This window comes from Rhinatrema bivittatum, chromosome 2 (assembly GCF_901001135.1).
Source record: "Rhinatrema bivittatum chromosome 2, aRhiBiv1.1, whole genome shotgun sequence".
Classification (NCBI taxonomy): domain Eukaryota; kingdom Metazoa; phylum Chordata; class Amphibia; order Gymnophiona; family Rhinatrematidae; genus Rhinatrema; species Rhinatrema bivittatum.
In genome coordinates, this window is record NC_042616.1 from 714,543,122 (window position 1) to 714,567,590 (window position 24,469).

A 24,469-nucleotide genomic window follows, 5' to 3' on the forward strand; every position below is an offset into this window, starting at 1 on the left:
AGGATAATTTTAAATGGGATTGGATTGGAGAATTTCCCTTGGCGTGGCCTACTTGCACATTGAAGTACCTAGGGGCTTGGATACCTAAGAACCTTAACCATATGTATACACTTTTTTTTGAAATTCTCTTTTTTATTGTTTTCATTCAAGAGTTAACAATACATATTTAAATGCATCTTAGTAATATAATCAAATGAATAAACATTTAACATAATAAAGTAACATACTGGAAAAATTATTTGTCCTTTTCATAAGATTATATATAAAAAAGGAAAATAGAAGTGCTTCCTCTTGAGTCGAACGGTCAAAAGGAAAAAATAAAAATATACATATAGTAATTATGCAACATTGATCCCATTTTATACATTATCGGACATTATAATGCGAGAAGATCCTTTAACTCTTCAGGATCCGTAAAAGAATAGTTTTTACCATTCAGTTTAACTAAGCATCTACAAGGATATTTCAAATTAAAATATCCACCCTTTTCCAAGACTTTCCCCCTGTACTGTAGAAAATTCTTCCTACGTATTTGCGTTATTTTCATTAAATCTGGAAATATCCATATTTTATCACCATAAAAGGTGGTTGTCCTATTCTTAAAGAAGGATCTCATTACTAGGTCTTTGTCTGTAGAAAAAGCTAATTGGACTAATAATGTCCCCCTAGACTTAATTATTATCTCATCCTGAGATTTTTGCAAAAGTTCTGACAATTCTATGGAATTACTGATAACTTCTTGTTCATTTTGTTCTTTTTCCTCTTCTACTTTCCTATCCTGATCTACTTTAACCTTTTTTCCTCCTAAGTAGAATGCCTTTACAATAACAGGAAGACTTTTCTCAGACATTTTTAATATTTGCATCAGATAGTTCCTGAATAATTCAATTGGATTAATCTTTCTTATTATAGGAAAATTATTGACTCTAATGTTCAAAGATCTCACAGTATTTTCTAATATTTCCAATCTTCTACTCACAACTTCTTCTGATGTAACTTGTTGACTTTGTGTCTTTTTCTATTTGTAATATTCTTTTCTCTAATATATTCACTTCCTTTTTCTGTTTTTCTAATTCTGCAGTATTTGATACAGATGACGTGGACGTCTGCATTACTACTTCGGTTAGCTTATTAATTGATGTTATCTAGCTTAACCATGTAATTCCATAGTGTTTCCAAGGTGATACATGCCGGCTTTGGGATATTTTCTACATCAATAACTACCTTAATATTCCCATTCTTTTCTTTATCTATTTTGTTTATTTTTGGTGTACTAAACTCTTTAGGGGAACTCTGTAAAATGCTTAATTGGGCTTTCTCTTGATGTTGCTGATTCAGTTCTAATACTTCCTTTTGCTGAATGGAGCTATCTTCTACTTCCGATGGGTTTAATGTATCTTCCTGCCTTTCCCCTGTCTGTATTTGGGATATCTCACCCACTCCACCAGGGGGTGATGGTGGTACCGGTGCCACCGGGCTTAATGATACCTCTATGACCTGAGGAGGATCACACCGTCCTTGTATCCTACCTTCAGCGGTCAGCCCACTAGGGGATGATTGGGGTTCAAGCCATTCCAAAACAGTTTTTTGTCCTGCATCTATTATTGCCATATCACTAGAAGGCCGCAACTAGGCTTTCCTTTTAGTGTGTGGCATATTTACTGTAAATATTCAAACCTTAAACACTCAAAAGGACAAAAACAAGTTTTTGGAAGTTGCATACAACAATCAATTTTCAAGAGAAACACTTCTTGGAGTTAGGTGAACAACAATTCCAATACTTATCTGGTAGTAGTAAAAGAGGTCCCAAATACCAGCAATCCCGGCAAAGCCCTGCTTAAACGCGCGCCCGGCTTCAGCAGCGCGCCGCAGAGTGTTAAAATTTATAGAAGGTAGTCCAAGTCCCGCCTCCTAGCGGAAGCAGGAAGTGCCCCTCGTCCAGCAACAGCAGCGAGATGTTAAACAAAATTCCGTCGGGGCAACCATATGTATACACTTAATATAAATAGATGTAATTGTTCATCCATGCAATCTGACTTTCCTATTTCCTTACTGGGGAGGTGCACCCTGTTTAAAATGTTATTCACTAAATTACTATACAAATTACAAATGCTTCCTAAATGGTTAAAATCTAAGGGGTAGATTTTCAGACGAGCGCGAATAGCCTACTTTTGTTTGCGCTCCAGGCGCAAACAAAAGTACGCTGGATTTTAGTAGATACGCACGTAGTCGCACGTATCGGCTAAAATCCTGGATCGGCGCGCGCAAGGCTATCTATTTCGTATAGCCTGCGCGCGCCGAGCCGCGCAGCCTACCCCCGTTCCCTCCTAGGCCGCTCCGATTTCGGAGCGGCCTAGAAGGGAACTTTCCTTTGCCCTCCCCTCACCTTCCCCTCCCTTCCCCTACCTAACCCACCCGCCCGGCCCTGTCTAAACCCCCATCCTACCTTTGTCGGGGGATTTACGCCTCCCAGAGGGAGGCGTAAATCCCCGCGCGCGAGCGGGACTCCTGCGCGCCGGGCCGCGACCTGGGGGCGGGTACGGAGGGCGCGGCCACGCCCCCGGACCGCCCCGGGCCGTAGCCACGCCCCCGTACCCGCCCCCAAAACGCTGCCGACACGCCCCCGCAACGCCGCGCGCTCCGGCCCCGCCCCCGACACGCCCCCCTCCGAGAACCCCGGGACTTACGCGAGTCCCGGGGCTCTGCGCGCCGGGAGACCTATGTAAAATAGGCTTCCCGGCGCGCAGGGCCCTGCTCGCGTAAATCCGCCCGGTTTTGGGCGGATTTACGCGAGCAGGGCTCTGAAAATCCGCCCCTAAGGATATTGCTCACTTTAAGTCATCTCTAATACAATTTATTCGGAGGGGGAAAGTGGCAAAAATTTAGTTGCAAGACACTTATGCATGCCAAAACATATGGGGTTCTGCGACTTCCTCATTTTCATAATGTTGCTTGTCAGTTGCGGTTTGTATGGGAATGGTATAAGCAATGTTTTTTAAATATGAAGTGCCTAAACTAGTTAATGAAATTCTGTCTGTTGAAAATGGTAAATGTTCTCCATCTATCTGATGGTACTCTGGATGCAAAGATTTCTATACATATTTAAGACCAGTACTACTTGCATGCAACTGACTTAGTTATGGGTAATCCTTTCTTTGTGCCGGGACAGGACAGCCCTTTATTTCAAATTTGGCACAAAAAAAGGAGTAACTAACTTGGGAACCTTTCATTCCTCCGCCCAAGGAGTAGCAATGTCATTTGAACAAATACAACAAAGCTTTAATATGCCTAAATTGCAAGATACTATTTCCAATCAGTTCAGTCACAAATATCTTGGCATTTTACCTAAACTTCTTTTATAAACAACTTTAAACATGTGAGTAGAACTTCAGTATACTTGCATTTTGGCATAACATCAGGTTTCGGGGAGAGTCTAGGTCACAGCTTTTTACTCTTGCATGTAAGTGGTTTACAGAGATGGGGGATGCCTTGACGGTAGATTTTAGGAAAATATTTTGAACTAGCACACACAGTGCCAATAGATGCCAAATTGCAAGAATTACAATTTAAAGTTCTACATATTGTGCAGATTGATAAGGTTGAGGCATATAAAATGAGTGGTGGATTCTGAAATATGTGATAAGTGCAAAATCCACAGAAGTACGTTTTTGCATTTGTTTTGTGTCCTGCTTTGTTCTCTTTGGGATGCTGTATTATCATTTATTGGGAATATTCTCTGCCAAAAACAACCATTCACTGGTTCATTTGTGGTTCTGGGTTCGGTGTCTCGGTTAAATGATGCTTCTAAATATAAAGTTAAGTATTTTCAAATTATGATATTGACTAAAGCTATTATATTAGCATATTGGATTCAAAATAAGAGACCTAGTATCTTTGAGTGGTTCTGTAAAATCGCAGATTGGATGCAGGTGAAACGCCTGGATGCACTCCTCACCAACAGGAAGATTCCTGCAGAATATGAGCATTTATGGAAAAAGACGTAAAGGGTTACCTAACAGGGTACAGAAAGTGTTAACATCAAGCGGATATAGCATCATATAATGTATTATGATTTAATGCTGTACCTTAGTATGAACATTTTATTGAGACTGGAAACAGTGATATAGATATATTAACAAATTTTCTATAAATGTAAAATACTAATGAGAAGGTGGGATGAATGTGGGGTTGAGTGGTTGGTGTATCTGTGGATGTGGTTGTGGTTGTGTTGGCTGGATTTTCTGCTTTCTTGTGTGGTTTTTTTTTTAGTTTGTTTTTCTTTCTGGTTTGTTTGCTTATTTAGATAAAATTCATATGGGGGGATACATGGATTGGCTGTGCTTTATATTTTTTATTAAGACTAGTCTCATTGGCCCAGATTTTCTTTCTTTATTACTTTTGTTTGGGACTGAATTTTTTGAGGAAGGGCAATTTGGTTTGTTTAAACATGCAATATCTGCGTGCATACCTTATTGTATTGCTTTTCTTTTATTTTTCATTGTCCTTTCTTATTCTAATCCATGGATGTAACATATCTATCTTCTCTCAAAAAAAAAAAAAAAGCATCCAGCTTGAACTGGAGAGTTAATTTAACTGGACTTCACACCCCAGGGCTCCTGGTCCCTTCAGGAAAAGACTACACAATTTCTGAAGCTAAGGCCAAGTCACTAAGTTCTAAAGATTTTCAGGAAGCAAGTACCCAACCAAATTGTCCTGGCCCAAACATAGGAGGGCAGTATTCTAAGCAAATTTCCTGGGCAAAAAAAAAAATGTACACACACAAATTGGCTGAAAATGTCGCACTTTCAATGCTATGAAGTGTGCACATAGTTTGATCTCGCATACTTTAACACATTGTGAGGAGGCATTCCTGGGATTGTTTAGCTCAGGAGAGAAAAACGTAGGTGCTTAGACTGCATTTTCAAATCGTGTACTTTTCAAGCATCATTTTACTCTGACAAAAGCAGTTGCAGCTAACCATATATACTTTGTACCTATGGCGGTTTTCAAAGTGAAAGGACATACGGGCCGATAAAGTAAGACGTGCGGGAGAGCCGGCGAGCGCCCAGGCCACTGTCCTGGGCATGCGATTCAGTAAAAGACATGCAAATTAGGGCCCGCAGTAAAAGGAGGCGCTAGGGGCACTAGTGCGTCCCTAGTGCATCCTTTTTGACAGAAGCGGCAGCTGTCAGCAGGTTTAACAGCCAACGCTCAATTTTACTGGCGTCTGTTCTCGAACCCGCTGACAGCCACGGGTTCGGAAAATGGACGCCGACAAAATTGAGCATCTGTCTTCCAACCCATGGGCTGCGGGCAGGTTTTTAAATTTTGGGGTTTTTTGGGGCCTCCAACTTAATATTGCTATGATATTAAGTTGGAAGGTGTACAGAAAAGCATTCATCCCAGGACAAGCAGGATGCTAGTCCTCACATATGGGTGACGTCAGCAACGGAGCCCTAGGCGGAAAAATTTACTGTCAAAGTTTCTAAAAACTTTTGACTGGCACTGTGGTGCCCACTGAGCATGCCCAGCATGCTATGATATTCTCTGCCACAGGTGTCACTCTTAAGTCTTCGTTTTTCCGTGCTGCTGTCCGCATCATGGAATAAGGAGCCGTTGAGATTCCTCTCAACAAAAATTTGATTGAAAAAGTCGATTAAATTAGATATTCTGTCACAGATTTAGAGGGGTAATTTTTCTTCACCGGCCAGTGAGTACCTCTGTCTCATTTGTCCCTTTTTTCGAAGGTTTTTCTCTTCCCACGAATTCCCCTTCTTTCGACTGCTGTCGATAAGAAACATGGCTATGGGGTTTAAAAAATGTCCTGTATGCGCTCGGAAAATGTCGATTACCAACCCGCACCTCGAATGTGTGCTATGCCTCGGGGAAAAACATGAGGTAAATAATTGCCCACAATGCGCCGAGATGACTCCAAAAAGTCGAAAGACCCGGCTTGAAAAAATGGAGCATCTTTTCCAGCTTCAGCTTATCCCATCTCCGTCGGCGTCTTCAAAGTCGTCCCGGACCAGAACGTCGAAGCACTTACTACTTAAAAAACCTCGCCCGGGGCCGTCGGGGGATCCTTCGTCACCGTAGTCGTCATCGATGAAATCCATCGACCCTCAGAAGTTAAAACACAAGCATCGACACCTACCATCGATGCCCAAAACGGATCCCCAGGAACCCTTGATGGCAAAGCGGCCACGGACTGAGGAAACACCGCCTGGGCCTACTCCTCCATCTTCGGTTCCTGATCCTGTGCAGGGCTCTGCACCGGATCCTACACCTCAGCCTCCGCCACCACTTACAACTGCTCTGGTACCATCAGTTGTAACGCTGGAATTGTCTGAGATTCAGACAAGCGGTATCCAAGGCCTTTATGGAGCAACATCTAATACCGACAGGCTCGTCGATGCCGATGCTCTCTGCATCGATGCCGGCAAATTTGCAAATGCCGGTGAGACCACCGATGCCAGTGTCTACCTTCACACAGACGACTAAAGGAGACTTGATGTCGACGCCCAAAATAATGACGTCCACATCGATATACACACACCTGCCATCGAAGTCTTCAACGTCAATACCGATGACTCTGCCGATGTCAGGTCTGACATCGAGACGACCACCTTCGACGTCTATTCCGATAACTATTCCGTCGATCCAACCACCACAGGATGAGCCAGAAATTCAAGATCTAGCTTTCTTCCAGCGTCTACTACAACGGTATCAAGATGTCATCGACACTTTACCAAAACAACCTGAAAAACAAACACTTCCATTACCTCCCATCGATGACCCATTACCAGGTCCATCAGGATTACATTTACCATCCAAGCCCATCACAAGATCCCCTCACAGGGATGATGATTAAGACTCCTGGGATAGCCAAGGCACAAAAATATCTTCTGAGGACTTTGTCAGAACCCTCTCCACCAGAACCCAGAAAAAAGTCCCCACCAGAAGACTTATCATTCTCCAGTTTTTATACAAGACATGGCAGATACCATACCCTTTAAACTGACTACTGAACAAGACACTAGACAACACACTCTAGAAGTCTTACAATTTGTAGATCCTCCCAAACAAGTTTTGGCTATCCCAATCCATGAAGTGCTCTTAGATCTACAACACAGGATCTGGAAGCACCCTTCTACAGTTCCAGCAGTAAACAAGAGTGGATTCCACCTATCTGGTACAGACTGCACCTGGCTTCCAAAAAGCACAATTACCACATAATTCAGTGGTAGTTGAATCTGCCCAGAAAAAGTCAAGACGTGTCCGTCCTCACTCTTCAACTCCCCCAGGAAAAGACCACCGCTTCCTGGATACATTAGGAAAAAAGGTGTATCAAGTAGCAATCCTGAATTCGAGAATCTCTGCATACCAGTTGTATATGACACAGTATCAGAGAGACTTATGGAAGCAGATGGAGCAATTCATAAACTCGCTACCTGCACAGTGTCAAGAATAGCACAGGCCATAGTGAACAAAGGCCTAGAAGCAGGAAAGCATGAGGTCAGAGCAGCTTACGATAGCTTTGACACTGCCTCCAGGACTGCAGCAGCTGGGATTACTGCTCGAAGGTATGCATGGCTCAAGGCCTCGGATCTCAGGCCTGAGGTCCAGGAAAAACTAGTGGATCTGCCATGTTTGGGAGACAATTTATTTGGTGACAAGGTCCAGGAAGCAGTCCAACAGCTAAAGGACCACACTGAGACATTACGCCTGCTGTCCCAAATGCCTCAGGAACCTTCAACACAATCACGACGCTTGCCCCGCAGGGAACAAAAGCGTTCTTACTACAGGCCACGTAGATACTACTCACAAACATCCAGGGGCAGATCTACTAGGCCTCAACAACAACGTTCTCAAGCAAGACAGCCTAGGCCTCCTCACACGCAACCTCCACCTCAGACAGGTCCAGCGGCGGGATTTTGAGAGTCAGACGAGAACAAGACATAATTTCAAATCCTCAAACACATCTGCCAGTAGGAGGAAGAGTTTCACATTTTTATAAACACTTGCAAACAATAACAGACCAATGGGTACTCTCTATAATTGCCCATGGTTACAAACTAAATTTCCTCTCAATTCCTCCAGAATTTCCACCAACTTCCTACCCAAAACAAAATTCTCAACTAAATCAATTACAAATAGAATTATCCACCCTTCTGAGAGCCAGGGCCATTCAACCAGTGCCCCGGACACAGCAGGGCAGAGGATTCTACTCCAGATATTTCCTCATTCCAAAGAAAGCTGGAGGCCTACATCCCATCCTAGACCTCAGAAATCTCAACAAATTTCTAAAAAGAGAAAAGTTCAGGATGGTTTCTCTAGGCACCATGCTTCCACTTCTTCAAAAAGGGGATTGGCTTTGTTCTCTGGATCTACAAGATGCTTACACTCACATACCAATATACCCTCCTCATTGAAAATATCTCCGCTTCGTAGTGGGTCATCAGCATTTCCAATACAGAGTACTGCCATTCGGACTGGCATCTGCTCCCAGAATTTTCGTCAAATGCCTGGCAGTAATAGCAGCACACTTACACAAGGAAAGGGTTCATGTTTTCCCATATCTAGACGACTGGCTCATCAGAAGTCAATCTCGCCAGGGAGCAGTAAGTTCTCTCAACCGAACAATTGCTCTGCTTCACTCAATGGGTTTTCTAATCAACTATCAAAAATCCCATCTCATTACCCTCTCAGCTACTCCAATTCATAGGAGCAGAACTAAACACAGTCCTTGCAAAGGCCTTTCTACCAGTGGATCGAGCAGAAACATTATCCGAGTTGGCAAACTAGATTCACTCAAGGAATCAAGCAACAGCTCATCAGTTTCTAATTCTACTAGGCCACATGGCCTCTACAGTTCAGGTTACACCTCTAGCAAGGCTCGCCATGAGAGTAACTCAATGGACTCTAAAATCACAATGGATCCAAGCCATTCAACCATTACATTCTTCAATTCAAGTAACCCACCCACCAACTACGTTCCTCGCTTCTTTGGATAAACAAGGACAATTTGTGCAAAGGCCTACCTTTTCAACAACCAGTCCCACAGATAACGTTAACTACAGATGCATCCACCTTGAGTTGGGGAGCTCACATAAACAATCTCCAAACACAAGGGACTTGGACAACACTCAAAGCAACATTTCAGATCAATTTCTTGGAGCTTCGAGCTATACGCTATGCTCTGCATGCATTCAAGGACTGCCTTTCACATAACACTGTTCTCATCCAAACGGACAACACAGTTGCCATGTGGTACATCAACAAACAAGGAGGCACGGGCTCATATCTCCTTTGTCAAGGGCCACTTACCTAGCAGGCATTCAAAATGTAGTGGCGTATCGACTCAGTCGTCAATTCCAACCACACGAATGGTCACTAAATCCCTTAGTAGTGACCAAGATATTTCAAACATGGGGTCAACCAACAATAGACCTCTTTGCATCACATCTGAATTACAAAGTGAACAAATTCTGTTCTCTCCACAAACAGAAAAACCAGCCAGCCAAGGATGCCTTTGCTCACCCTTGGAACTCAGGCCTACTTTACGCGTATCTTCCAATACCGCTCATAACCAAAACTCTAGTGAAGCTACAACAGGACCAAGGGGTCCATGATTCTCATAGCCCCGTATTGGCCTCGACAAGTATGGTTCCCCACACTTCTAGACCTCTCACTCACGGATCCCATTCGCATGGGAGTACATCCCAATCTCATAACTCAGAATCAGGGTCAGTTGCGTCATCCCAACCTTCAATCCCTATCTCTAACAGCATGGATGTTGAAAGCTTGATCTTACAACCACTCAATCTTTCAACCAATATATCTCAAGTACTTATAGCTTCAAGTAAACCTTCCACAAGAAAGAACTATTCTTCAAAATGGAAAGATTTACTTTCTTGCACGAAAAAGAACATTTTTCCTGCCCCACAATTTCTCTACTAGACTATATCATCTTTCAAACTCTGGCCTCCAGACTTCATCAATAAGGGTACATCTCAGTGCAATCTCAGCTTACCATAACAGGGTTAGAGATGCACCAATCTCCACCCAACCTCTTGTAAGTAGGTTTATGAAGGGATTAACTCACCTTAAACCACCAATTCGGCCACCAGTCACGGAATGGGACCTGAAACTGGTTTTAACAAGATTCATGCGTTCTCCTTTCGAACCCATAGACTCCTGTGACCTAAAATTTCTCACATGGAAGACTATCTTCCTCATAGCCATTACATCAGCTAGAAGGGTTAGTGAGTTACAAGCACTAGTTACATACCCACCCTACACAAAATTCTTAAATGATAGGTTGGTTCTCCGTACACATCCAAAATTCCTTCCTAAGGTAGTTACAGAATTCCACTTGAATCAATCTATAGTTTTATCCACTTTCTTTCCAAGGCCTCATTCCCATCCAGGAGAAACAGCCTTGCACTGTAAACGTGCTCTATCCTTCTATTTAAACCGCACTGCAGTCCACAGGAAGACCAATCAACTATTTGTTTCTTATGATCCAAACAAACCTGGTAAAGCAGTGGGTAAACATACTCTATCCAACTGGCTAGCAGATTGCATACAGTTTTGCTATGAAAAAGCAGGCCTTCCTCTCCAAGGGCGAGTAAAGGCACATTCAGTAAGAGCAATGTCAACCACAGTAGCACACTATCGTTCAGTGCCAATCCTTGACATCTGTAAAGCTGCAACATGGAGTTCTCTTCACACCTTTGCAGCTCATTACTGCTTGGACAAAGAAGGACGACAAGTTTCAGCCTATGGACAATCTGTCTTAAAGAACTTGTTTCCAGTTTAAACCCAACTCCTTCTACATCCAATGTTCTGTGATCTTCGGCTGACTCATTTCAACAGCAATACTTCACTGTTGCCTCAATACAAAATGACTCGGCCTCTAGCTTGCTATTCACCCATATGTGAGGACTAGCATCCTGCTTGTCCTGGGATAAAGCAAAATTGCTTACCTTGTAATAGGTGTTATCCCAGGACAGCAGGATGTAGTCCTCACAGAACCCACCCGCCACCCCGCGGAGTTGGGCCTCATACTTTATTTTTATTTATTTTTTTTGCTAAAGCTAATTGCTACATACGAGCCTGAAGAGTGACACCTGTGGCAGAGAATATCATAGCATGCTGGGCATGCTCAGTGGGCACCACAGTGCCAGTCAGAAGTTTCTAGAAACTTTGACAGTAAACTTTCCCACCTAGGGCTCCGTTGCTGACGTCACCCATATGTGAGGACTACATCCTGCTGTCCTGGGATAACACCTATTACAAGGTAAGCAATTTTGCTTTTTCTGCTTTTCTGTACACTTTCCCTGTGCCGGCCGAAATTAACTTCTGCCTTTGGGCAGGCGTTCATTTCTGAAAGTAAAATGTGCGGCTTCGCTGCACATTTTACTTTCTGTATTGCGCGGGAATAACTAATAGGCTCATCAACACGCATTTGCATGTTGTGGGCGCTATTAGTTTCGGGGAGATTGGCCGTGCGTTTTTGACACCCTATTACCCCTTACTGTATATAAGGGGCAAAAATAGCACGTCGAAAATGCACGGCCAAACTGGGGCTAAAGGTGCGCTCAGTCGAGCGCACCACACTGAATCGGCCCGATACTTTGAAAAGTGATGCAGAACCCCCAAGAAAAAAGTATGTACAGTATTTGTCCCAGTGCAGACAGATTGAACATTGACCCCATTATTAAAGAGTTATCTTCTATCTGAACAAATGAGGAGCAGGGTCTTTTCTTGTATCGAAGCTGCCAGCGTATAGTACTGATGCCTTTCAAACAGGACGACCCAAAGAGCCTCTCTTCTGGCTGGGGTGGAGAAAATGTTCTGGGAGACAGGCTGAGTTACCAGTTAGACCCCTCACAAGTGGTCCTTGGATCACTGTTTGCCTAGCCCAGAACTGAAATGTGCTGATTTCTGACCAGTTCTGGAACAAAAAGCAGACTAGCATCAGATGCCTTCTTCAATATCTTTAGTGGCAAAAACTTTCATAAAATACAGAAGGAACCAAATAACTGACTCTCATAGTTTTCTCTTAGCCAAGGCAGATTAAATTTCTGATCTTTGGGATTTATCCATTACAAATCTGAACAGATTGGACACTGTTCCATTGCTAATATTGCAGAATAAAGGAATTTTACTCCACCCAAGTCTCCAGACCCTCACAGCTTGAATATTGAAAACTTGAACTTTTTCAAAATATGCCTGGCTTCTAGAAAGGAATCCACTAGAAGATCATATGATTATCCAGTGTGAGGCCAAGGCCCAAGATCCCTTTTCCTATCCCATTCAAAAACTGTTTGAATACCTTCTACATATTTAAGAGTTTGGACTCAAAATTCTTGCATAACATCGTTATATGGAAGGAAGACTGATTTCCCTTCTACCTTTAGTTGTAAGAGTCATGTGGAGCTTCTTTGATCCTCTGAAAGCTGTGGACTAATGGAGCTGACCTGGAAGGTTGCTTTTTTAATGTGGCATCTTTGGTCCATAAAATTGGAGAGCTCCAAGCTTAAGTAGCTTATCCAACATGCATCATGTTTCATCATGACGGGTGGTACTGTGCATGAATCCCAGGTTTCTTCCTAAGGCTTTGATTTTCCACCTTTAGTCTGTGGTCTACACAACATTTTCCTAAGGCCACATGTCAAAGGTGAGTAAATATTTCATGTTGGGTTGCAAAACAACTCACCCTTCTATCCAAAGTGAACTTAAGATCTGAAAAAGTCCACCCTGCTTTTTGGTTTTACCTCAAGCAGCCTGGAATTACTGTATTGAAGATAACCACATCTAATTGAATAGTAGAATGAAAATCCTACACAAGCTGAATGGGTTTGATCTTAAAAGGTCATGTCATAATCTGTACCCTCCAGCTCCTGCAATTCTGCAGTTTGGTCGTGAGAGAGATGGCCAAATTGGTATGTTACCACATAGTTTAGAACCTGTCAAACAGTCATCAGACCTGGTTTTCGCTTACCAGGTTATGTATTCAACTAAAAGAAACTACACCGTACCTGCAGTGCTCTCGGCTTTCTGCTTCTTGCTCCAGCCCTATATCCTGTCCCCTCCAACGCACTGTGCAGTGAACAGGAGAGGAACAGGTGAGACTGAGGCTGGAGCAAGAGTCATTCTGCTTCCTAATCCTGTACCTGTCCTAAAGGGAACAGGAGAATGGCAAGTTTGCATACAGATCTTTTGATCCCTCAAAGATCTCTTAAATCAGACTAAAGTTGATTTTGCTATAATACTTGGATGGAATAATATCCCTTTCAAAAGAATTTCAACTTTTATATAAAGGCTCTTGTACTAGCAGCATATATGGCCAACCATACTCCAGCTGACAAATATCTGAATGTGTTTTGGAAGTATGCAGCTGCTCCTTTCCACAGCTGGCAAAAGCATTAATTTCAATTAACACCATTATCATATTTGCTGATGCTGCATGCAGCTTCAGCATATATAATCTCATATGTTCAGAAAGACAAGAACTTTCCCAAGAAAATTAAAAAAAAGATTCTTGCACTGTTTCCATCCAACACAATAGTGGCATTTCATAATTAAGTTTGCACCTTGTCTTGATGATTTATTTTTTGTATATGGTAAACTGTTATATTGGTCTTTAAACACTATTTAAATTATATACAATGTAAAAGCTTTTCAATTAAAAATTGACTGTACATAGTGAGGGGTGAACATTTCTGCAGAATTATGCAAATTTGCCACATAATTTTACTATTTGGATATAGATTTAAGATATGATAGTGGGTTTGAGCAGTCCATTTTTCATGGTCTTTATTAAGGATTAAAGCCTAACTCCAGTCTCTATAGGGCCCAGTTTTATCTTCTTGGACTTTTTACTGTTTAAAAAGAATCCTAGCCCTCAAACAATTTATTGCCCTGTTGGTAGTTTGGGGATGTTCTCCACCTCCCCTTATAGCCTTCTTTCCATAGGAAAAGAACCCTTATGAAATTCTGTCGGCTTTTTTGTTTGTCCTACACACTCCATTTTCAGAACATGTCAAGAAGACAGAACTCTGGTGATTTCCCCCCCCCCCCCCCCCCCCTCCAAAAAAAAACAAAACAAAAAACCATGCATATGTGTGGACTGCAAATGTACAGTTCCCAGAATGTAGGATCCTTGAGCTCTAAGTGGTACTTCTTATCTGTTTGACAACCCTTAGCTAGGGAGTCCCATGGTGAACTGCTTGTCTTAAGAGAAAGCAAAGTTGCTAACCTGTTGCAGGTGTTCTCTGAAAACAGAAGTTCATCAGTCACACTCTTCTCCTTCCTTTCTGTAGTTACATTCATTAGCTTATTTAGAGATCTGAGGCATGCTCCATGACCACTGAAGCATAGATTGCCAAGAATTAAAAAGGTCTGGAAATGTTGTGCTGTCAAGATATCACCCATGTGTGACTAGTGAACTGCTCTCTTCAGAGAATACCTACTACAGGTAATCAACTTTGCTTACTCTTTACCTAGTAATGGAAAAAGACAAAAGAACAATCGGGCATGTAGAAGAAATGTGGGTAAGTTGTGCATTTGTCAACAAGGAAAAACAAAATCCCAGAAAAGTAAAGTGAGAAACTTTCATTCACAGTAGATATGGATTTCCCTCTAAAGTGTGCATTTTCCTCTTACATAAGACCTCAATTTGATTATTATGTGAAGCAAATACAATAAGGGACTGAAGGAAAAAATGTATCAGCCTAGGGCCTAAAGAAGACATCTAATTTTACTTGCCTTCCTGATTCCTTTGAACAATTGATATGTAGACTGGCCTTTACCCTTATAATAGTTCTATTGATAAAGAATGTAGGTATAGGGATATATGCATATACACACAAATGGGATGAGAAAATGGCACTGGATAGCTGTCCACCTAGAATAAGGAAGGTGAACGCTAGTTCTTGAGTGCCACCATTACGATAGCCAAATTATGCCAATTAACCTGGTTCTTAGACCAATGTATGTAGTATTAGAAGTCCTAGTGAAAATGTGAGCAACTTTGCAATCAAGGCTTATCTAGCAGACTACAAGTACAGTAATAAGAGGAAACAGGTGCTCAAATAGCTGGATCTGTCTAGCAGACTATGCATTGTCGACCCTGCCAATGTGGCAGGTTGGTGGTAGAGTACTGTCTGTACAGGCCAAGGGGTCTTAAGAAAATGAAAGATCAGGCAATGGCCAATTTGTTTTTGGTGGCTGTTTGAATTATTGTGGGGTCATGTGGTTAGATATGGGAGGGGTGCTAGATGTGAATTTAAATAGCAGTACAAGGAGGAAGATGACAAAACTATTTTGGGTAATATGAGAGATCCTACAGGCTATCATGCTTTGTGTGAGGCAGCTAGGATATATATCCTTGGCAGTGTGGACAGGAATAACTGGGGAGTCTGGATCTTTTTTTCTGTCATGTACTGTATCACAAATATAACTCATGAATATTCATTGTGGAAATCCTGAAAACCAGACTTGAATGTGCATCTCCACTGAAGTTTGCTATCTCTGAACTAGAAAAACTGAGTCATTGCTTGTCTACTGATTTTCATTTGTACTTCATATTTTTACTACTTTTTCTAATAATCAGAAAAAAATCTCTAATAGAAAGTGACAGCATTATTGGAGATAAAACTGATTTTTTTTAAACTATTAAACTAACCAAGTTCTTACTCCTTTTCTTTATTCCTCTTTTTTAGGCACCACAAGTGAGACAGTCTCTCAGCCCAGCACTTCTGATATTCAGTGGGACATAAGCTGTAATCAGCCCCATATTGATGATGAATGGTCTGGGCCAAGTATGTCCTGATTTAAATGTTATGAAACACTGAAATATTTTTCAGAAAACCACTTATAAATAACTTTTAATGTATCTTTAAAAAAAATGTTGAATGTATTCGTCTCACATGAAGATACATGACTTTATGCAGTAAAAGGTTGGACAGCTTGAGTAAACACTAGAAGACTTGCAGATTTTTAGAGGGATAGAGATACTCCAGTCAAGTGGGTAGAACAATGGCAGATGTCTTGTGTAGAAGGACATAGATGTACTTTTGCTACTAAAGCCCTTATAGGCCACATTGGAGGATGGAATTTAGTTTTTGGCACAGCTCAAAAGACCAACTAGATTATAAGAAAGGTCACTTGGTTAATGAAGAGTCCAAAAGGATGAAATTGAGGATTCAGTTGACTGCTAGGGTCTAACCAAAGGCATAGGAAGATTGGGGGCAAACTTGTCAGGTCTGTCATTTCAGATGCTCAGATGATGTGCAACAGATTTTTTTTTGTCATGTTTAAAGGAAAGCATCAATCTGTGATAGAAAATGTTTCACACTAAGTAAATTAGCAGTTTATTGAGGATATTTTTTCATGTTTTTAATATTTATTTAATGTATACTTGTTTATAATACTCATTGAGATGCTGACATCAATAATGGCTAAGTAGAACTTTTGAAAATAGATCTATTGCATTCAGAAAAAGTTCAAAAGCCTATTTTCAACTCTAAATGTAAAGGAAAAAAAATCTTAACTTTAAGAACATAAGAACATGCCATACTGGGTCAGACCCAAGGGTCCATCAAGCCCAGCATCCTGTTTCTAACAGTGGCCAATCCAGGCCATAAGAACCTGGCAAGTACCCAAAAACTAAGTCTATTCCATGTTACCGTTGCTAGTAATAGCAGTGGCTGTTTTCTAAGTCAACTTAATAGCAGGTAATGGACTTCTCTTCCAAGAACTTATCCAATCCTTTTTTAAACACAGCTACACTAACTGCACTAACCACATCCTCTGGCAACAAATTCCAGAGTTTAATTGTGCGTTGAGTGAAAAAGAACTTTCTCTGATTAGTTTTAAATGTGCCACATGCTAACTTCATGGAGTGCCCCCTAGTCCTTCTATTATCCGAAAGAGTAAATAACCGATTCACATTTACCTGTTCTAGACCTCTCATGATTTTAAACACCTCTATCATATCCCCCCTCAGCCGTCTAATCTGCTGCAAGACTAAAACTTTTGTCAGATTAATGATCACCTTTAAAGATGTAAATGTTGCGAGTAACATTCAGTTTTGTAATATGACATGAAAGTTTCATTGTCAAATTCTTTTTCACCATGAAACTGATCTATGTAATGCAAATATATTTATTGGGCATGATTCTAGATGGTCTTGATTCTGGTGATCCTGGTTCTGACTGGAATGCACCAGCAGAAGCTTGGGGGAATTGGGTTGAAGAAGAAACTGCTTGTCCACCCCCTGAAGAGCCAGTATCTGATTATCAGAAGGTCAGTTGACTTCTATTTCTGTGGCATAGTTAATTTGGTAAGTAGAATATCAGTATCTAAAAAGCACAGTTAGCATTATGTCTGTGGGGCAGGGTTTTCATGGACACAGGTTGTAAAAGGCGCAACATAATGCAAGTTGCATAAATGGGTTGCACAGCCAATCAACCCCAATGTGGATAAAGCCCTTCGATGCCTTTTTCACATGACTGCTTGGGTGAACTGGAGCTCCAGCAGCCAGAGTTCCCAGTTCTTTCATCCAGTGGAGGTCACCAACTATAGCAACTCTTCTGACTTTTATTTCAAGTCCAAACAGGCACCTCTGTGGTACTTCCTGATGAAACAGATGTTTGTTAGGTAGCTAAATAGAGAACTTGATGATTTTTAAAACATTAAGCTCATCTTTAAAAATCAGGTTTCAGATAATGAAAGAGAAAAAGAAGCTACTCTACAAAGTGCTACGAGCAGTAAATCGAAGAAGAAGAAGAAGAAAAAGAAGAAGCAAGGAGAGGAAACTAGCTCTCCTGCACAGGTACAACCTATCCTTCTGAGTCCTTTGAAGGCTATTCTGTGTTCGAATGATACAGATTTTGTTTTCTGTGCTTGTTTTCTGTGGAGCTTTAATATACTTAGAATAGTTTTCATGTATGTTATGTGCAAATGGACCGAATCTATATTCTAATACTGATAATGCCATGCTATAATTAGGGATCATGATTTTCAGGGATTTTATGATTCAAAGTTCTAAACTCTGAAACTGCAGAAGCCCAGTGGTCTCATATTCTTGAATGCTCCAGTATGGAAATGGCACCACAGCTGGGGAGGTCTGAAAGAGAAAGATGACTGAGATTTATAATTAAATTTGGTCTCCTTATTGGGAATAGCCAAGGAATATGTCGTCAGACTAGAATCCTGCTCCAAGTCTTGAGCGTAAAAATTCCAGAAAAATTATACGCCCTAGGAATATGGTAGTCAGTTGTTACTTTTTTAGTTTTCGGTTTGTATAATATAGACTGGTGTTCTGAGCATGTTTTAGTAGTTGTAGTTGTAATTAGTGTAGGTGACACTGGAAATGTTAGCTAGTGGTGTTTGACCTTCCTTTTCAAGATTAAAACAAATTTTAGTGGGGGGGGGGCTATCGAGCAGCGCTGCAAAATGGCCGCTTGAACAGCCTGCTGCGCAATCCCTCTAAGCTATTTAAGCAAATTTGATAGCAATTTTGGCCCCGATCCCACTCGGCTTGCTCGATTTAATATTGTGGGAACTGCTCAGGATGTCTACCCACAAGTGAACAACCGATTTAAATCAGTTCTCATTTAGTAAAATTGCTGAGGAGCTACCACCGGATGGTGATGAGCAAGCCTTGAAGCCTACGGAAAACGCTGACTCCATGGCAGGCTTGAATGATTTCTCTGCAGACCTGTCCCACCAGCATACTGAAGGGCCCTCCCTGGACCTCCCGACCCGGTCTGAGATTCGGACCTGGTTTATGGAGCTTCGGGTGGATCGCAAGTCCCACAAAGCAGAATTATTAGCCTCCATCACCGAAATGAAGGAAGATATCAATTCTATGGGGCACCGCGTGGATGAACTTGATGTACGAGCCGACAACCAAAGCCATCTGGTGGAAACACTAATCTCTCAAAATAAACAGATAACATCAGAGCTAGAGGCCCTGTCAGACAAGGTGGACTCATTGGAAACCGGTCGAGACGAGCGAATCTCTAGATTTGGGGAGTGCCGGAGACAGAACAATTTCAGGACTGTATGCTTACGATAACATCTTTGTGTAAGCACCTGCTTAATAGCGGCAAATCGGCAACGGAGGATAACACAGAACTCAAGATCGATCTGGAAAGAGCTCATCGGGCGTTGGGTCCCAATAGAGATAATCAACTGCGGGACATTATAGTGAAATTCCATCATTTTAAAGTTAAAGAAGATCATCAAAGCTGCGAGATCAAATCCTGAATGGCATTGGCAGGATCTCAACATCTCCATATACAATGATCTGGCTCCCTCAACTTCGCAGAAAAGATTTCAATTACGTGAAGTAACCACAACGCTGAGGAATGCAGAAATCCGATATAAGTGGGCATTTCCGTTTGCTCTCATTTTTCAGCGAAAAGGAATCTTACCGTGTAAAAACAATGGCGAATGCTGTGGACAGTTTTCAACAAGCGGGAATTGAAGCCACCTTCACTTCGTCAGTTAAGCCAACTCAGGCCTTGCCAACTGATGCTACTCCAAGATGGCGCCGGCCAGACCCCGGGCGAGGCCGCCTACACAGGCAATGTTCTCAATTCAGAGAGCAGTAAGCTGACGAGGGCTGACATCTTTCTCTGGCAAGTTGAAGGCTTCAACTAGAAACAGTTATGGGACTGCTCGTATGAAATTATCCATGGTCTGTTCAAAGTTGGAAGAGTGATTTTACTTTCAGGGCTTTGACATAGCATGAAAATAATGCCTATAATATAATGCCTATTTTCTCATAATTTCAGCGGAGGATGGGGGAGCGGCTGGGCAGTGGTCTGTAGTGTTGTGCAACATGTACCCCTGGCACGCAGATTCGCGAAGGGATAGCGAATCCTTCTATTGTTGGGTATGGGGGATGGCGGAGTTCACATTGTTTTTTCTATTTCAGATTTATGAGATTGATATCTTTCATTCTGTGATATGCGAAATGTTATGTTTAGCTATATTGGTATCAGGTACAGTGATCATAGTGGAAGTATCACTACAAAGACTATCTTTCTTAAACAGGGGTCATGGTTAAAGTAATATCTCTTAATGTAAAAGGCCTTAACACCTATAGGAAGCGCTTTTTCCTCAGGAGGGAATTAAAACACCTTAAGGCTGACATTGCCTTATCCAGGAGATCCACCTGAAACATAAACATCACCATCTCTTAGCTTTCAAGGAATATCCATATGTTTTCTTGGCTGCCAGTGGGAGTACTAATAAATATGCAGGTACGGGCATTCTCCTCTCTGCTCAGTTGGTATTTGATCTCCTATTACAAGTCCCGGACCCATCGGGCAGATACGCCCTGGTAAAAATCCAGATAGGCTCCCAAATCTACACCTTGGTGTCACTTTATGACCCTAACCGGGACCAGGAAGCTTTCTTGCAGGAGATCCAAGTCCTATTGCTAAAATACGTGGAAAGAGCCCTTATTGTTGGGGGTGACTTTAATATTACATTATGTCTGGCCTTGGACAACTCTAGCGGGCTAGCTTCTGCAGCCAAGTCTAACCATATACAGCTGAAAGGAATTATGGATGACTGGCAGCTAGTAGACGTCTGGAGGAACCGGTATCCTAAATCTCGTACCTACACTTTTTATTCAGCTCCCCACGCTAGCTATTCCCGTATCGACTACTTGCTGGTTGATAAATTATGTAATCAGGTCCACAGAGTTGATATTGCAGCTATCACGTGGTTTGACCATGCTCCAGTTAGCTTGGAGGTCGATATGGGAGTAAGAGATGTGGGAGACCGTTTTTGGAAACTAAACGAATCCCTTTTGCAGGATGACCACTAGGTCCTCACATTAGATACTCAGTTACAGGAATATTTCACATTGAATGCCAACCCTTTGATTTCACCCAGTACACTGTGGGACTGTTCCAAGGCCATAGTATGGTGTCTGCTTATTTCTACGGCAAAGAATGCAACGTAACAAAACCAAGGAAGAGCTGCATTGCTAACTATGGTTTATGGTTCCCTTTCCTTTGGGATCCTATCAATCAGGGACCCTATTCGTCTGGGGATTGTGCCCGTTCTGATAACTCAGAACCAGGGCTCCCTTCACCACCTGAACCTCTGGGCGCTGGCCCTCACGGCATGGATGTTGAGAGCATAATTCTCCAGCCACTGAATCTTTCGGCCAGTGTCTCTCAGGTCCTGGTAGCCTCTAGAAAGCCTTCCACCAGGAAGTCCTACAGTTCGAAATGGAGACTATTCTCCATCTGGTGTGCAGGGCATGCCCTGGATCTATTCACCCCCCCCCCCCTCTTCCCAAACCGTTGGACTACTTGTGGCACCTTTCGGAGTCTGGGCTTCAAACCAGTCAGGGTCCATCTCAGCGCAGTTGGTGCATTCCATCGGTGCACCAATATCAGCACAGCCCTTGGTGGATCGTTTTATTGAGAGGTTTACTTCATTTGAAGCCCCCTCTTTGGGCCCCCTATTGTATCCTGAGACTCTAACATTGACTTGGCACGGCTCATGCATCCACCCTTCAAGCTGCTGCGTTCCTGCGATCCAAAGTCCCTTACCTGGAAAGTCATTTTCCTAGTGGCGATTACTTTGGCTCGTAGAGTCAGTGAGCTTCAGGCCTTGGTCACATACCCGCCATACACAAGATTCTTTCATGATCGTGTGGTCTTGCGTATGCACCCTAAATTTCTGCCTAAGGTAGTGACTGATTTCCACATCAATCAGTCCATTGTTCTGCCCACCTTCTTTCCCAGGCCTCATTCCCACCCAGGGAAAGGACTCTTCATACCTTGGACTGCAAGAGGGCCTTGGCTTTCTACTTAGAGTGCACGGCCAAGCACAGACAGTCCACTCAGCTCTTTGTGTCCTTTGATCCCAATAGGCTGGGCATGGCGGTGGGTAAGACTTTATCAACTGGCTGGCAGATTGTATTGCCTTCTGCTATTCGCAGGCCGGCCTTCAGTTGACTGGCTGCATCAAAGCTCACTCTGTGTGGACCATGGCGACAGTGGCTCATCTACGAGCTGTTCCTGTCATCGAAATCTGTCAGGCCACAACGTGGAGTTCCCTTCACACGCAGCTCATTACTGCTTGGAAAAAGATGGGAGACAGGACAGTACATTTGGTCAGTCCGTCCTGCACAATCTTTTTCCACACCTAAACCCAACTCTTCCAGCCTGGTACCCTTGGTTGATGTCAGGCAGTCTCCTACCAACCAGCAGAGCTGCAGTTGTTATGCCCATTGGCACCTTGTTCGGCAACTGTTGGTCTCTTCTTTTCATGGAGACAGCCTGGAGCTTGGTTTTCACCCACATGTGAAGACTACCATCCTGCTTGTCCTAGGAGAAAGTGCAGTTGCTTACCTGTAACAGGTGTTCTTCTAGGACAGCAGGATGTTAGTCTTCAGGAATCCTGTCTGCCACCCCATGGAGTTGGGTTCTCCTTCTGGTTTATTCTATTCCGGTTAGTAATTTATCTCTGTTACGAGACTGAGGGGGGACCTCATGTGGATGCGGGAGTAGTGGCATGCTGGGCATACTCAATGTGCTGGTCAAAGCTTCTAGAATCTTTGACAAAGGTTTTCTGTGCCGGGCTCCATTGGATGATGTCACCCACATATGAGGACTAACATCCTGCTGTCCTAGGAGAACACCTGTTACAGGAAAGCAACTGCACTATCACCTTCTCACATTGTTTCGCCATCTCCAGATACTATTACCCCACAGTCTCTCTTGGTAGGTGCACATCAGTGTTTCACTCCCCATCATATACAGCTCTTTTGGATTACCAGACCCCTGTTTCTGCACTTCTTGGCATTGAATCCCAGCTGCCAAATCTTCAACAAATCTTCCAACTTTTTAAAATCACTTTTCATTCTCTACTCAGACGTGTCCATGCTGTTGCAGATCTTAGTATCAGCTGCAAATAGACTTTACCTTCTATCCCTTCCGCTATGTCACTCACAAAGATATTGAACAGAGCCGGTCCCAAAACCGATCCCTGTGGCACCCTTCTCTCTTAGGTTCCATTTATCATTACATGCTGAATTACTTGTCTCTGTAAAATAACTACAGATGCTGGATCTGCATTTCTAAGGATTTTTTTCTTCAGGGAGTGTCTAGTTTTGACACAAGCCGGTGTGCTGCTCAACAGCATTCTTGCATAAGGGCACTCTCGCAAGAACATTAATAATGGCATACTATTCAACAAACAGTACACTGGTTTGTGTCAACATCAGATTTTCCCCTGAAGCAAAAATCTTTCAAAATGCAGATCCAGCATCGAAAGTTGTACAAAAAAAAAATCATCTTTGCAGAGTTAATTCAGCTATGTTTTTGCGCATTAGCCACAATTTAGTATTTGGAATGTGCCATTATCAATACTCAATTTCATTATGGAGTGATTTTTGCATACCCCCATTGAATATATTTTCAATGAGACAAGTTTTATTTCTCCCAGGACAAGCAGGATGGTAGTCCTCACAGATGGGTGACAACATCAGATGGAGTCTGGTATGGAAAACTTTTCAGTTTCTAGAAACCTTGACTGACACACTGGGCATGCCCAGCATGCCACTATCCCCACAGCCACAGGAGTCCCCCTTCAGTTTTCTTTTTTCTGCATGAGGCAACTGCACCGGGCTTTGGAGCTCTTTTTTTAGTTTTCTTTCTTAAACGGAAGAAAATGTTATTTTTCACCAGTTCTTCCCCGCTCTGGGGTCCCCCTTCGAGTCTGTTCCTCCGGCGTTGGTCTGTCATTTTTTCGCGTTGTTGCGGTTGGTGCCCGAGCATCTTCCCTTTGGTGGCCGCCGACCACATGCCGGCTTTTTTCGATGGCAAAATCTAAAAATAAATAAATAAATTCTGGGAGTGCCCCCAGTGTCCGCGGACTGTCCATGGATCTGCATGACGTTTGTGTCCTCTGTCTGGGGCCTTCCCACGATATTCGGTGCCAATGGCACCCAAGGGCCGTCTAGATAAGATGGAGCACCAATTCGGTCCTCGATAGTCTGCTCCATCGACTCTGATTCCTGGGACGTCGGCCCCAGGTGATTGTGGTGAACCCGGCCGTCACCTTCGGTGTCCGCCACAAAGAAAAGGGCCGGCCAGTCCAAGACATCGGAGTATTCTTCCTCGGTGCCACAGAAGGACTAGGCTGAGCATAGACTGTCATCACCGCACAGTGCCGGCACAGATACCTGAGGGGCACCGGCCTCAGCCGGACCCCCTTCGAGGAGGCCCAGTCTTCCTCCAGACCTGGAAGCCCAGGGCATTCCCCCACCGATTCTGGTGCTGGGTACCGAGCCTCCGCAGACCCCTGTGGAGGCTCTAAGAACATAAGAACATGCCATACTGGGTCAGACCAAGGGTCCATCAAGCCCAGCATTCTGTTTCCAACAGTGGCCAGTCCAGGCCATAAGAACCTGGCAAGTACC

General features: G+C 42.9%; 1 protein-coding gene across 3 annotated transcripts in view; it reads left to right on the top strand.

Annotated features, from left to right (window-relative positions):
• MTDH (metadherin) overlaps window positions 1-24,469 on the top strand; it is a 186,394-nt gene that overhangs the window by 106,357 nt on the left and 55,568 nt on the right. For all 3 annotated transcript variants that reach the window (XM_029591759.1, XM_029591760.1, XM_029591762.1), the window contains 3 exons: window positions 15,732-15,830; window positions 17,195-17,316; window positions 17,729-17,845. In XM_029591759.1, the coding sequence (XP_029447619.1) occupies window positions 15,732-15,830; window positions 17,195-17,316; window positions 17,729-17,845 (338 nt within the window). The remainder of the gene's footprint in view (window positions 1-15,731; window positions 15,831-17,194; window positions 17,317-17,728; window positions 17,846-24,469) is intronic.